The sequence below is a fragment of the Trematomus bernacchii genome, unplaced genomic scaffold, assembly GCF_902827165.1.
Source record: "Trematomus bernacchii unplaced genomic scaffold, fTreBer1.1, whole genome shotgun sequence".
NCBI classification, from domain to species: Eukaryota; Metazoa; Chordata; class Actinopteri; order Perciformes; family Nototheniidae; genus Trematomus; species Trematomus bernacchii.
The window spans coordinates 10371689-10385367 of NW_022987593.1; the positions used below are offsets into that span (position 1 = coordinate 10371689).

The following is a 13679-nucleotide window of genomic DNA, read 5'->3' on the forward strand; positions in this document are numbered from 1 at the left end:
TGAATCTGTTCTCCCACAACATAATATCCACATCCCTTAATTCTGCAGACACATACACACATTTCAATGTTTTAATTAGTGCTGTCAACCTTATTTTCTCCCTGGTTTTCACAGTAAACAACTTGCATTCTCATTCCTGCAATAACAAAAAACCATAGCAACACTTTGTCCACTGTCAGAGAAAACAGGTCTTAACTTGCCGAAACAGCTTAAAAATGTAAATGAGGGATTATTGAAATGGTCACATTCTCAGACAGAGGCAGCTCTGTGAGCATCAGCACATGCCAGACGCAGCCAGGGCCTCCTCGCGAAGAAAGAAACAGACAAGATGGAGCGAGGACACAGAGTGGTGGAAAAACGGAGAGATAGCAGACAGACCAGCGACTGACAGCTCGACGAGGCCTCAGGACTGAAGAAAGCTGAGCGATAGCGGAGGTGGAGAGCCCCTCTGGGGTGTTCACTGTACGGTAAATGAACTTCTGAGGCACATCTGAAGTGATGCAAAGTGGAGTGATTTATTGGGTCAACTCCATTGAGGTATGCTACATTCCTGACACGCCTCTATCACTGACAGAGAGATTAGCAGAAGGCTTTTTTCTTGGGGATATGCTTGACTCAAGGGAAGATAACACTGGGTAAAATTCGAAGCCCTTTTTTTCTAGCAGGAGCAGTTCTATGTCTCTTTTTAAAAGGAAAGGATGAGCTCTTTGTTCCGGGTGCGGAGGAGAGGAAAATTAGAGAGAAGAAGGGGGCAGAGCATAAAGGAAAATCATAATGGCTCTTTGCTATTGAGAAAGGTTTCTTAGGTGACAGAAAAAGGAGGTGGTGAAGACTGTGACATGCTTGGCATTCATGCTGGCATGTCTGGGAGGTGTCAAAGAAACTGGTGGCTTTCACTCCTCCGCAGTTTGCACAGTGGAGCTCCATGCATGTTGCTAAGATAGGGAGGAAGAGGAGCGGGGGGGGAAAGTCGATTGTCGAAATCTCACCCTCCATCACTACCCGCACCGGCTGATGGTCCACAGGACGGAAGATAGGGAGGTGACTGGCCCACACTGGTGGGGTTAAATAGTCGAGCACTTCTTCTTTAGATAAAGGAAATGGGTTAGAGGGGATGGGGGGGAAGTGGGAGGAAAGGGGGTTTGATCCAAGATAAGGATAGAAGGAGACACAGAGAGAGAGAGAGAGAGAGAGAGAGAGAGAGAGAGAGAGAGAGAGAGAGAGAGAGAGAGAGAGAGAGAGAGAGAGAGAGAGAAAGGGACCAACCAATGGATTAGTAACACCTCTGACCACACCACATTCCTGGAAAGTAAAGAGGAACATTATGCAGTAAGGAGGATTACACTTGTGGGAATTGGACATGAGGGCCCATGGGAGAAACAGTGAAAGTGTCCCTTCTCCTCCTACCCGCTTCGGTATTCTTATTTTGTCCTGAGGGTGAAATAAGATCTGAGAGAATTACATTATCACACGGATTCAGAGGATCCTTTCTCAATTTGTTTCTGGAGGTTAAACGATAGACAGCAAAAAGGCAAATCACTGCTTGACTACAAACAGCCTGGAGACGTTCAGCCCCCCCCCCCTCTGTGAAGATCCATCCATCCATCCTGCAACCTTTCCTCCGGCAGTCATCAAACAACACCTATTGTTAAGTGACTGGAAGATGATACAGCTACCTTTGACTGCTTCGCACGCTTCAAATCATTCAAGCGTCTCCCTATTGAGGGAAGCGGTAACTTAGACTGGGAGGTTTTGAAAGCTTACTGCATTTCTGCCAACTCTACCCAACACTTGTCAAAGGCCTTATCTGCAAAAAGGCTCCATTGATATTGGTATGAAACGTTTTAGTAGCTAAGAACAATAATTCACTGAGAGAATGATTTAACAAGGGCAGCGTTGTCTTATAAGAGTGGTTATTTTTCTTGAAGACATTGTTTGGACAAAAGCTAAACCTGAACAATATCCCATGAAATTGGAAAACAGAGCAGTTACTGGAACAAGAGGCTATAGTGGGTATCGTACCACAAATCTCCCCCAGGGACACACTCTGCATGGTTATCTTATCTGAGAGTGATACCCGTGGGACGCAATAAATGCTCGTCAAATGCCAGAAAGTGCATCATGTGGTATAAAACAAACAAACAGGCTGTGCTGTGTCTATTGTACGCTGTTGGTCATTTAACGGAGTGAGATGTTTGCTCTGAGGTAAAACGAAATTACATGAAATGATTTGCAAGAGCTCGATGATTGATATGACTTCAATTATCACTTTATTTTATAGCATCATTATTATCGCCACCCAACGGTTAGATGAGATCATTTCTATCAATTTTATTCCAGGTCCATCGTCCTGCTAATGGAGGTTAAGGTCAAATATGACTTCATACTGTAGCCCACTTGATATTTAATGATCTTCTGAAAGAGAACATTGATAAAACAAATATAATTTAGGGTGATTAGCTGATAATTGAGGGAAAATACAGTAGACTTGCAGCTGTTAGATTATTAACAGCTGCAAGCCAGGAAGACAAACAGTGACAGAGAGCGATCGGTTTCCTAAAGTACCTTTCTACACCTACACTGAAATATACAATATTTTCAGAGACAGCAATGTGCCGTCGCCAAGAAAAGCAGAGAAAGGTCCAGATATGACATAATCTGTCTGAAATAGAGAGTTTCTGTCTGTATGTATGTAATGTATGTCTGTCTGTCCTTTGATTTTCTTGCATACTTCACATCCTATTGGCATGCCAGGTACAGCTTGCACAGAGATCCAAGAGAGACATATATTAGTAAATGTATTGGCAACCGCTCATACCATCAAGAATATATCTGGGGCTTATCCATAGACATTGAATGAAGCTTTGACTTAATTGAGCTCACTCAGCATGTTGAGTGGGAAGTTGTTTGGATGAGCGATTCTTGAGAAGCTGCAATAGCAGAATACCACAGGCGAAGCAATCGTCCCTTTTTAAAACTGGCATTGCAATAGTGTTCCAAAAACAGCCACAGGAACAAATTGCTCACTAACTTTAACCATGGCTCAAGACTATTATACTTGTGGTATTAATTATATAGTTGCCTGACAGAAAAAGAGGGATAAGAATAAAGCAGCATCCGGAGGCGCCGCAGATATATTGCTTCTGAAGTAATTCCTCCAGGAAAGTCTTTTTAAAGCCTCTTAACAGCAGGTCAACTACACCTAATTAAATCCACCTGTATGCAATAATTATCTTATTAAAATGATTGGTTCAGAAAGGGGAGTATGCTGCCAAACAGATTATCCCTATAATGAGTTTATTTGTGTAGAGACAGCGTGTTCATCTATCCTCACCATGCGGCATGACAGATCCAATTCTCATCAACACAGATGAAGCACTTTCTAAAAAAATGATAGATTCTCGAAGTGTTGATTATTATTTTTGACAGATGAGCACTTGTTAATTTAATGATGAGCACAATCTGATTCAAATGATGTCACCTGCAGGTGTTAAGATTCTCTGTATCGGAAAAGCTATTAAAGTGATATAAACACTTTGGTGAAATGATCTGGCAGGTGAAGAGAGCTGGCAGTAAAACAGACATGTAGTCCTTGAAGTATAAATATCTCATAACAGTACAGGGTCATAAAACTTTGACAGAGGAAAATACGGCTTTGAATCTGAGAGTGATGAAATCAATACAGTAGCTGCCATGCTTTGTGTTTGCTGTAAACACTCATGTTTCCTCTGAGGTTTGTTTATGCTCCTGGTGTTCCTAAGGTGATAAACACTTTAGTTAATCAGATCGCCTCCAGGGTCACACATCTGTCCGAACCCCCCCCCCCCCCAAAAAGTCAGGGAATGTTTGGCCATGCATGCAAAACAACTATCTGCCAATGCAGGTTTACTAATGGCGCATTTCCACTACACGGCCTCGCTCGGCCTCGCTCGGTATGGCTAGGCCTCGTTAGGACTGGCTCACTTTATGGCGCATTTCCATTACAGTTTAGGAACTGGGGTAGTATCTATAGTAACGCAGTGTAGGCGGAGCCGTGACGTCATCTTCAATGAGAACCCCAGAAAAACAACACAGCCGTTAGCTGTTAGCACTCAGAGCTCACAGCTCCTCATATCTGTTCAGAAACTAGACAAAAGTTAAACAAGTACAAACCACAGACTGCCTGTGTCATGGTGAATACAGTCGCTGCTTTATTTATGTCTGTATAGGCCGTTGTTGTGAGTGTGGACGGTCGGAGCATATACTGCGTTAGCTTAGCCAATCTCCATTTAGAAAACACGCATTTTAAAAGGTTTTTCGCCTGCCGTCTGTCTGCAGACTTGTCAAAGCATTAATTCATGGTTTTTACTAACCGGTATCAGTATGTTGTTACTTCGGCATCATTTTGAAACGTGTATTACAATTAAATCACGGTCAAATATGTCCATCTTGTTGTAGTTGTAGCCCCCTTGCCAGCGATTCTCTCTCTAGTTTAGCATACTCAGCCCGACTCAGCCTCGTTGTCTCTGGCCCTCGACCCACGATTTTATGAGGCCAGAAAAACTGTGAATTAGGACCCACCGGCCGGTACTAGGCCAAGTGGAAACGCAACCAAAAACGGGCCGCTGACGTCACAGCCCTCTTAAACCGTGCTCCGCGCTGTAGTGGAAACGCGCCATTAGTCTAACCCTACTAACCCTAACCCTAACCCTCTTAGCTTAAAAATGGATGGATCTTTGGGGATATCATCATGCCATAAATACCGGTGAGCTTGCTGAAGTAAGTTTGGATACTTCATCAAAAGTAGGGAACTAAACTGTCCAAACATCCTACTTCGTATTTCAAAATGTTTTCATTATTATAAGAATAACCAACTTATATTACAAGTACACACTTTCATTTTTCTGTCGTTATTCTTCAGTGTGCTCAAGGTTTCCATTAAATAGATGTTAAGTTAAGTTATGAACTATTGGCAAATGAACACAATGGTAGTTGATGCCATAGATCACATTTCCTGGACAAATCCCAAGCCGTGGGTTTTAATCTCCATAACTGTGGGCGGTTTGCCGGAGATCGTTGGCAGAGCTAACGAAACAAACTTTAATTGACTTTATAATATGGAAAAGAAAAGAAAAGATAAATGACCACAGTTGATTCATAAACAAGTGAAATCCAAAACTACAGCTGCTACTACTTTTTCCAAAGATAATAAAACAGAGATATTTAAGATTAAACGTTGTATAGCAGTGCATGCTGGGAAGTCTTCTAATGCATGTTATCATTATGCTGAAAACATGCATAATGCCAGTGAACTTTCAGCAGTACAATCATTTAAAAACAGTAGGCTCGAAAGGCATTAACTGAATAAAACATACATCAAAGTCAGCCTTCAGGCATGTTTTGAAGTATATAAAGCACCATGCTATGATATTATTTTCTTTAAATTCTGTTTCCGACAATGAAAGAAACACGTTTATCTTGCTCATAAGAAATCATGGATCCGTCCTCGTCTAAAACCGCTGCTAGCGTAAGCTTGAGGTTAAGGTCAAAACAGCATTACTGGATGTAAAATATACAATTAATTCTAGTTAGAGTTTTTGGTAGGTAATGGAAGGAAGCCTCAAGTCCATTTTACATCCAAAAAACTGCACACTGCCATTTTTGTCATCAAAACGTTCACCGTGCTGATGCACTCTCTTGCTCTCTGTGAATCTGTAAAGGAGGTTTCAGGTTGCTTCACCGGTGTTACCGCTGTTGACATGTGTCACCATTTACGGATTAGACAGCGATTGACTGTTTGTTCCGAACTTAATCTTACTTAAATCCACAGAATGCAAAACATCTCTAGTGACAGACTCAACAAGTCAGTGTAGTCGCGGTCAGACTTTTTGGGGGACATAAACTTAAGAAAAACATATTTTTGGGTGGAGGCGACCTTTAAGTTAATTATAAAGGATCAGTTTATTCCACATAATCGCTGAATGAAAACAGCCCTGGGCAACTCATTTCTCTCCTCCAGTTGGCGCTGAAGATGAATGCATTGCTCCGGATATGAGACTGCTGCGAAACACTGGTCAATAGTAAACCTCAAATCAATGTTTCATGGAGGGCTGCATTTAGATGAGAAGATCTAATCTATAGTTTGAGAATAATTAAATTGGTCTCCATAGCGTGTGCCAGCTCCAAACTGAATCCAAGGTTATCTCCACCTAAATAGTCTGAAAGGGCAAGTGTGCCACTCAACGCTGAGTAAAACGGATAGTTCAGTGATACGTCCAGAGCTTATTGGACAAATGGGGCTTCGATGGACACTTGAAAGTACAGTTTCATCTTGAAAGGGCTTGGAATTACATTTGTCAGATAAATCTGTCTGAATGTTTGGCAGCAGAGTCTATTGTAGTTGGATACGGGACGCTGATCCTTTTTCCTCTCCCCTTTGTTGCAGATTAAGACAAAGTGCAGCCGTCTGGCCGGGCAGACAGGAGCCACCTATAGCCTCCAAACGCAGGATGAGTCATTGGAAACATACCAGAGAGGATTTCGACACCTCCACCTCCTTAACACCACCTCAACCCTTGTTTTTAATTGCACACTATACCTATTCCTGTCTCAGGGCGTGAATTCCACAAGTGCTTTCAAGTTGCTTAGATCCACGTCAATTTACTTACTAACTGGGATGCTTTAACGCTTTTCAACATGTCTGATCTGTCAGTGATGAAAAAAAAGTCCCACACACACTTTCAGCAGCATTGGGCTCACTCAGCAGAGTGGAGTTATCTCAGGTCAGTAATTGAGATGTTATCTTCACAGAGAGGATGCTCCCAGGGGATCATTCAACATGGCCTCTACTTATTTCCATTTGAGCTGAATCAGCTTTTCTTTTTCTGGTGGCAGAAACAGCTTCCGCTCCGTGATAAAGTGGCATCTCTAGGAGGAATCCGGCCACAATACACAATGATTAACCTGCAATTACTCAGGGCGCCTTTTGTTTTCATGTGATAAATGTGGATGTCAGCATCGAGTTGTAAGGACCATGTTTTACTGACTTTCTCTGTGGTGTACGTTTCAACCTCAGTGCCCTTTGACACATAAAAAATCACAGCTGTGTTTTCATACTGTGTACAGGTTCCAGACTCACCTTGATTGCAGGTCTTTCCGGTGAAGCCTGGATGGCACTTGCACTTATTGGGTCCCACGCAGTCTCCATGCTTACAGCCGGGCTGGCACACAGCTGTTCAGGGAGGATTCAAAGAGGGACAGACAGATCAGTGCAGCGCCTTGGCACACTACTTGTTTCAGATCAGGTTGACAAAGCACTTAATCCTACTGCTCCTTGACTTGTCTGTAAATTGCCTTTTAACTCCGTGATACAGCATTAAGACAGCATGAAGCCTCATTCATGAAGAAAATGCTTCTTTCTCCTTGCTTGACAGCCTTATTATCATTGACTAATGGTAATAGAGCAGCCATTCAGAGCTAATCACATCATTTACACATTGTACAGAGCTGGAAAAGTTTCATCGTCCTTACTGATACTAAATAACTTCACACTGTGTGAAATAAATAGGGAGTTTGACCTTTTATACTGAGCAAAGTTTTGATTTTCCATGTTTTTAAATACAGCACATTGATATTTCTATTGGCACCCAGTCAACGAGGGTAACCTAGGCCATTAAAATCCACGCTTAGACTGAAGCTGGAACAATTAGAGCACCAAAACTGTAACTTATAATGAGCGCTTCGAGTTTCTTGCAGATGGTACACAGTGCGTGGATGGAGATATTTTGAGTTGTGGTAGCTGCTGCGCATCTTCCTGTTCTGTCTCAGTGCGCTGTGAGCTTATCTGACTGTGCTTACTGCAGCTTGCTGCTAAGCATGTCTGATACACGGGGCCTCAGCCAAGTGTTACTAATTTTCATTAAAAGCTTCATTAATTCTGTCATAATACAGCGCAATCAGAGGACTTAATTACCACTGTGCTGGAAGAGGTAGTACATATGCTTACGAACGTGTGTGAAGAGGTTTTGGGTGAGAGTGCTTATCACACCAGCCAGTTTGTTGTGTCTCTGGAAAGGTGTGATAGTGTAGTTATATTGTGAGAACACTGGTATTTAATCTGTTGTTGTGTCTGTAATGCTATACATATTACTCCAAAAACATCCTTATTTTTACATAACCTCAACTGACAGGATTTAGCTTTTGGTTTACTAGGTTTGTCACCATTCAACTATTATGGGGAAAGCTCAAAAACTACCTCACAGATGTTTGTTAAATTGGGTGGAAACATTATACATGAGCAGATAAGCAGACTTTCAGAAAGAAAACAGAACGGCATTTTAAAAAAAAGGCAAAGGTGTGTTTTTAATGTTTCAAATACCAGAGAAGTTGAAAGATTATCCAAAATATCTATCTTGTTTATAAAGTTTTAAAAAGTTTCTTAAAGGCTGTCCTCTGCCCTTTAAGTTAAGTTCAACTTTTCAGCTGACACTGCGTCTATTAGTCACACCAACATTTACATATTATACAATATGCATATATCAACTCAGCAGTTCTGCATAATTTAATGCTATTTAATGGCGTGATATGTTTGCATTGCAATGTGCAACTTTGGTTAAGATATTCACGTTTGAAGTGCCTTCTTTTATTCATGATTTTAATAAAATCTGGAAATAAAGTTAAAGCTGTTTTAACACATACTGAGGGAGACCCTATAGAACTGATGAAGAATGGGCTTAATAATGCACTCTTTAAATGAAATGCACACTTTCAGAGTTGAGTTACAATCTCAGAAATATCCATTCATACCCATGCAGCTTGCAGGGTGGCAGCTCAGGTTTCTGTCTGTAACATTGTTCAAAGTGAATTCAAAGGCACAAAGGTATGTGATGAATCCGAGTCGATAACATCTCCAGGCTCATTGCACTTTATTTGCCTGTGTAATCAAATAGAAAGATAGTATTGTTAGCACACTTGGTAGAGCCTGTGATATGATATGATGTGAGTTTGCTAGCACACCAAGCAGCCAAAGTCCACAACTACAAATAAAAAAGTCGCCTAATTTGTTGGAGGAAAAAGAAAAGAGTGGAACTTTTCTACGCGTAGGAGTTTATTAGACTTGTTGCTGGTCAGCAGATAAAATGAAATATGGTTGTGGTGTTGTTGGAGAGAATTTGAGTGCTTTTTTGTCTTTCTCCTACATGGGGGAGGATTTGATTTGCAGGATCTAGCATCAGCAGGATTTGCCTCGGAGGGTATTTTTAAGCCTCGGGCCTGGCAGAAAGATCAGGGGAACGGCCCGTGTTCATTAACCACAGCAGAGGATACGGGGGGCTAAAAATGGTGGCACCAGCTGGAAGGCCAAACATAGCATACCCTCCATCTATGAACAGTATCAAAACACGCCGGGTGATGACATACTTTCACTCCCGTTTACATCAGCCGTTCCTCGGGACAGCACACTGCTGCCGGCTACAGACGCAGAGTCTTTTGATTTATCGACTGCTAATGGGCGCCTGATGGTGAACACAAGGGGAGAGTATTCATTTTTAATTGAGACCAATAATGCGTAAGAATGTTTAAACTGGTGAAATTAATGACTTAATCAAAGTGAGATGAAAAAACGATTACTTCATCAAACGCAAGTTGCACCCTTTTGCAATCAACTGAGTAATTATCTAAGACTGTTCGTAATCATTATTTCATCAGCCGTTGATTTTGTGTCTGTTTTTTGTTTTTTTATCCATCATTGAATTGTTTAAAAAGTTCTCAAAGACCAAGGTAACATCTTAAAACTACTTATTTGTCAGATTAAGACCCAAACCCATTTTTACAATTATATTAAACAGAGAAAAGCCGTATATTCTAACATTTTAAGATAATATTTTGCATTTTTGCTTGATAAACGACATATCATTTATTTCTTTTAAAATATTCAGCTGATTACCCGTCCATAAATAAATCATTTGAGGATTAATGTCAGCATACATGCTATATGGATGACATGTAATCTGTCCGGGGTGCGTTTCTATGCGGTGGAAATGTCATTGATTGACCTCGTAATGTCACGGGGAATATTTCATTTACCTAAGTGATGAATTATGATAGCATTGGCATTCTCCACCTCACTGATTTCTATATATTTAGGTATGCAGAAAACTCACCACATTAATATGCTCAGTTTCTACCGTCCCTACAGATATTACTAATATATAAAATAAAAAAACATTATGGATTTCACCTTTGAGGGTTTCATTAGTATTCTAAGGGGCGCTGAATCTTAATGAATCATTGAATCTTAATGAATCATTGAATCATTCCAGTATAACTCATGTTAAGATACGGCTTCAGGTGGAATCAGGTCTGCAGAGCGGAGGCTGTTTGCATAGATCTGATGCCTGGAGGAAGCAAGATGGCCGCTACCAAAGGGGGTGTGAGGTGTTAGTGGAGGGGTGGGCTCAGCTCTATAAATAAGTGAGCGAGCCCAGGATTCAGAGGATGTGCCCCCAGCAAAAATGTCGAGCAAGATTATTTCAAGAAACATGTGGAGCTAACCTTGGGGCTGGCACCTTATCCCGGCTACTCTGTGAGTTAAGGCGAGGAGAGCTGCAAAACAAATAGCCAAACAAACAAAGGATGCGGGCAATGTTTAGTCAAGAGAGCGAAAAAATAAACATGATGTTAGAGGTCAGAGCGTGGTCATTTCGACAAGCAAACATTCCTGCAAAAAAAAGAAAACACACACACAGTCTGGAGTTTTGGAGTCACACATATTCCCAGTTGCCTGTAGGCACGTTTTGAATGCATTTACAATTTAGTTTTTCAGATGTCTTTCTGAATAAAACCACCATCTCCTGGGATTATCTAGTATTTATGAAGAATGTGAACTATATTCCCTATCACTCACATCTAAATGGAAGAGAGTCGTTTTCTCTCGCACACTGTGAAATACTTAAATTATTATTCACTCTTTTTTAGAAACAGTGCGTTGAAAGTCGAAAACGCTATCCATATCACTCAATGAGATCCTGGTTCCTTTAATATGAAATTAAATGCTGCAGGTACCTGACTGTGAGGAGGCAGATTTTTAATAGGCTCGGTTTCAAAGTGCTTTTAAAGCCAGAATTGTGTCAAGTAATTTGCAACATGTGCCAATTATACCTGCATAAATGCACTCTAATTTTTATGTGCAAACCTTGCCGTTTTGTTTTCACTCTGGTACCCCAAGCAGATGAAAAGGCACACTTTTAGACGATAGCTTTACAGCCCAGTGATCATGAAAGAAAGTGGAGCAGGCAAGGAAACTGCTCAGAAAATCACCATAAAGTGAATTACTTAAATGGAGATATCACTTTTCTGCTTTCAGCGCGCACTTGTTAGCTCAAATTACCAATTCAAAAGTCCTGCCTTAATCCTGGCCGTAGAATTTGTAGAAACAAAGGCGGCACTCAATCAAACTAAATCCCGGTCTCAGTGGATTTGTAACATCCACCAGGACTGGTCTGAGGAAATTGTAATGTGTGATCTATTTAATATGGAGGTGATATTCAACCTAGTTCTTTTACAATCAGAGAATATAACTGTAAGTCTTTCTGCCAGGGTTTTTTTGATCAAGTCTTTTGGAAGAAGTTAAGTCAAGCCCTTCAGGACATTAAGGTCTGCTGGTTACTGCCTTATTAATGTTTAAACCTGATTTGAGCGTTAACTTTAAAGTTTTTGTTGATTTAAAGTCCATGTTTAGTTTTCAGTTACCCAGAATTTTGTGACACAACAACAATACCTCTGGATGTTAATATTATACGATTCTAAAACTATATTCAGTGCAATGTTTTGCCAATCTGTTTATAACAAGCCCCCCGATATATCTCAATCTGAGTATTGAAATGTTATGCGAGGCAACTATGATGGGTATAGTAGCTTCATTATCGTTAAGGTAAAGTATAGTTAAGGTTTAGCAGCAAAATCACTCGGTTAAGGTTAGAAAATGATTGTAGTTCAGGTCAAATATAATACAAAAAAACATGAATTGCAGGCTTTTGAACAGACACGGCATACTGTCTCCATAACACAGTGTGCAGTAAGGATTTGTTTTAGTTTATCTGTAACATTTGAGATAATAATAATAGTCATAGTAATTACATAAATTACCATTTCACGCCCATCCCCCTCTGCTATATATGGGTGCATTACTGCCTGCATATTAAATGTTGATTTATATGAATAAAGGGAAGTATAATCATGAGTTCTTTGTTCAATTCCTTTTTTAATTTTCACAGTAAAAGCCCATCTCATATCGATCAAATTAGTTTCAAATCACCAACCTCACAGGTCTGATATCACCTGACATCACACGTATTAAACGCTCCTGCTGCTGCTCCCTGAGTACACCATTTAAATGCAAACAGTGGGATCAACTTGTTGATTCAACTGTTTCCATCTTCATTAAGAGAGATGAAAAGTACTTTTAGTATAATTACTGTTAGCTGTATTACACTGGAAAGGCAAATGACCAAATGCTCCCACAGGCAGTAAAATGTCCATGTTGGCAGCTGGTTACAATAAGTATCTTCAAGTGTGGCTCTGCCTGCCGGATGGCCTGTCAGAAAATTATAAGTGGAGCTTCTTCTCCCATAAATCTAAAGCTCCTCTCTCTCTTTCCCCATCTGCCTGACTTTCTCACTTGTCTCCCTCTCCTGACGCCTGCACTCCAGCAGCAGTCGTCTCCTACTCCTTACCTCTGAACCATTTCCCTTACACCTCAGGATTTTCATTTTCTCCAACTTTTAGTCTTTTCTCTCCTCTCTCCCTGACGACCGAACGTTGATCCATTAAGTTTCTTATTCTTTGCGAGAAGTCTCACAAACCAATCGCTGAGAAAACTACAATCCTACCTCCAATCTAATCCCTGCTATCGCCACAAAAAACGTACCGAGACCTGAAATCTGTACTGACTGCATCCTCTCCCTCACTGGCACACACTCATGATTACACTTCCTCTCATTCTCAAACCTTCCACCTCTAAGGTTTAAATCAGCACCTTACTGACTCGATGGAATACTGATTGTAGTCTCGAGTGAATGGATTTGAGCTGTGCAACCGGGGCAGCAGCATTTTAAAGAATTAAGGCAAGAACTCAAGGATTGATTTAACTCACAGAAGAGATTTAGTTTGGGTGAAAATAAAAAGTGGTGAAGTAAAAGTGCTCTAACAGCTTGATACAGTGCATATAAACGGAAACAAAATCATATTTTTGGGCTCAAAATGGAACATGTGGGACTCCAGAACAACAAAGAAAACTTGTTCACACACCGCAAACATGAATTTCTAAATGTTACTCTGCTTGATGTATTATAAAGTATATGTGAGCTATGATGTATCATTGCCCTTAGGACAAATAATGAATGTTTTGTCTTTTGGAACAGTCATTACTGTTTTCATTGGGTAAAATATGAGCACATGAATCATGTCTTGCCCACTAAATCTAAGCTTCTTCCATAATAAAGTCCTCCTTTTTTTTTCTCTTCCCATCTAAAACCCACATCTATTAATTAATTTCCTGAGCATGGGAAGCTGTAAAGAGCCCGGTGCAGATGCACAGCGAGGTTTTGGGCATTGAGAGAGCCGACTCGTGCCAGGATTACTGCTGAGTCTGGCCCCATGTTCAAACAGACCCTATCAAATGATACAATTGAGTTGTTTGAATA

At 40.7% G+C, this 13679-nt stretch overlaps 1 protein-coding gene across 4 annotated transcripts in view; it reads right to left on the reverse strand.

The window, feature by feature from the left end:
* Positions 1 to 13679, reverse strand: part of npnta (nephronectin a) — a 50788-nt gene that overhangs the window by 22476 nt on the left and 14633 nt on the right. The window contains exons 3-5 of one of the 4 annotated variants that reach the window (XM_034130441.1): positions 10531 to 10581; positions 7118 to 7210; positions 990 to 1082 (exon numbers count right to left, since the gene is read on the reverse strand). In XM_034130441.1, coding sequence (XP_033986332.1) covers positions 990 to 1082; positions 7118 to 7210; positions 10531 to 10581 — 237 coding nt within the window. The remainder of the gene's footprint in view (positions 1 to 989; positions 1083 to 7117; positions 7211 to 10530; positions 10582 to 13679) is intronic. The other 3 variants (XM_034130442.1, XM_034130443.1, XM_034130444.1) reach the window with 3 other exon arrangements.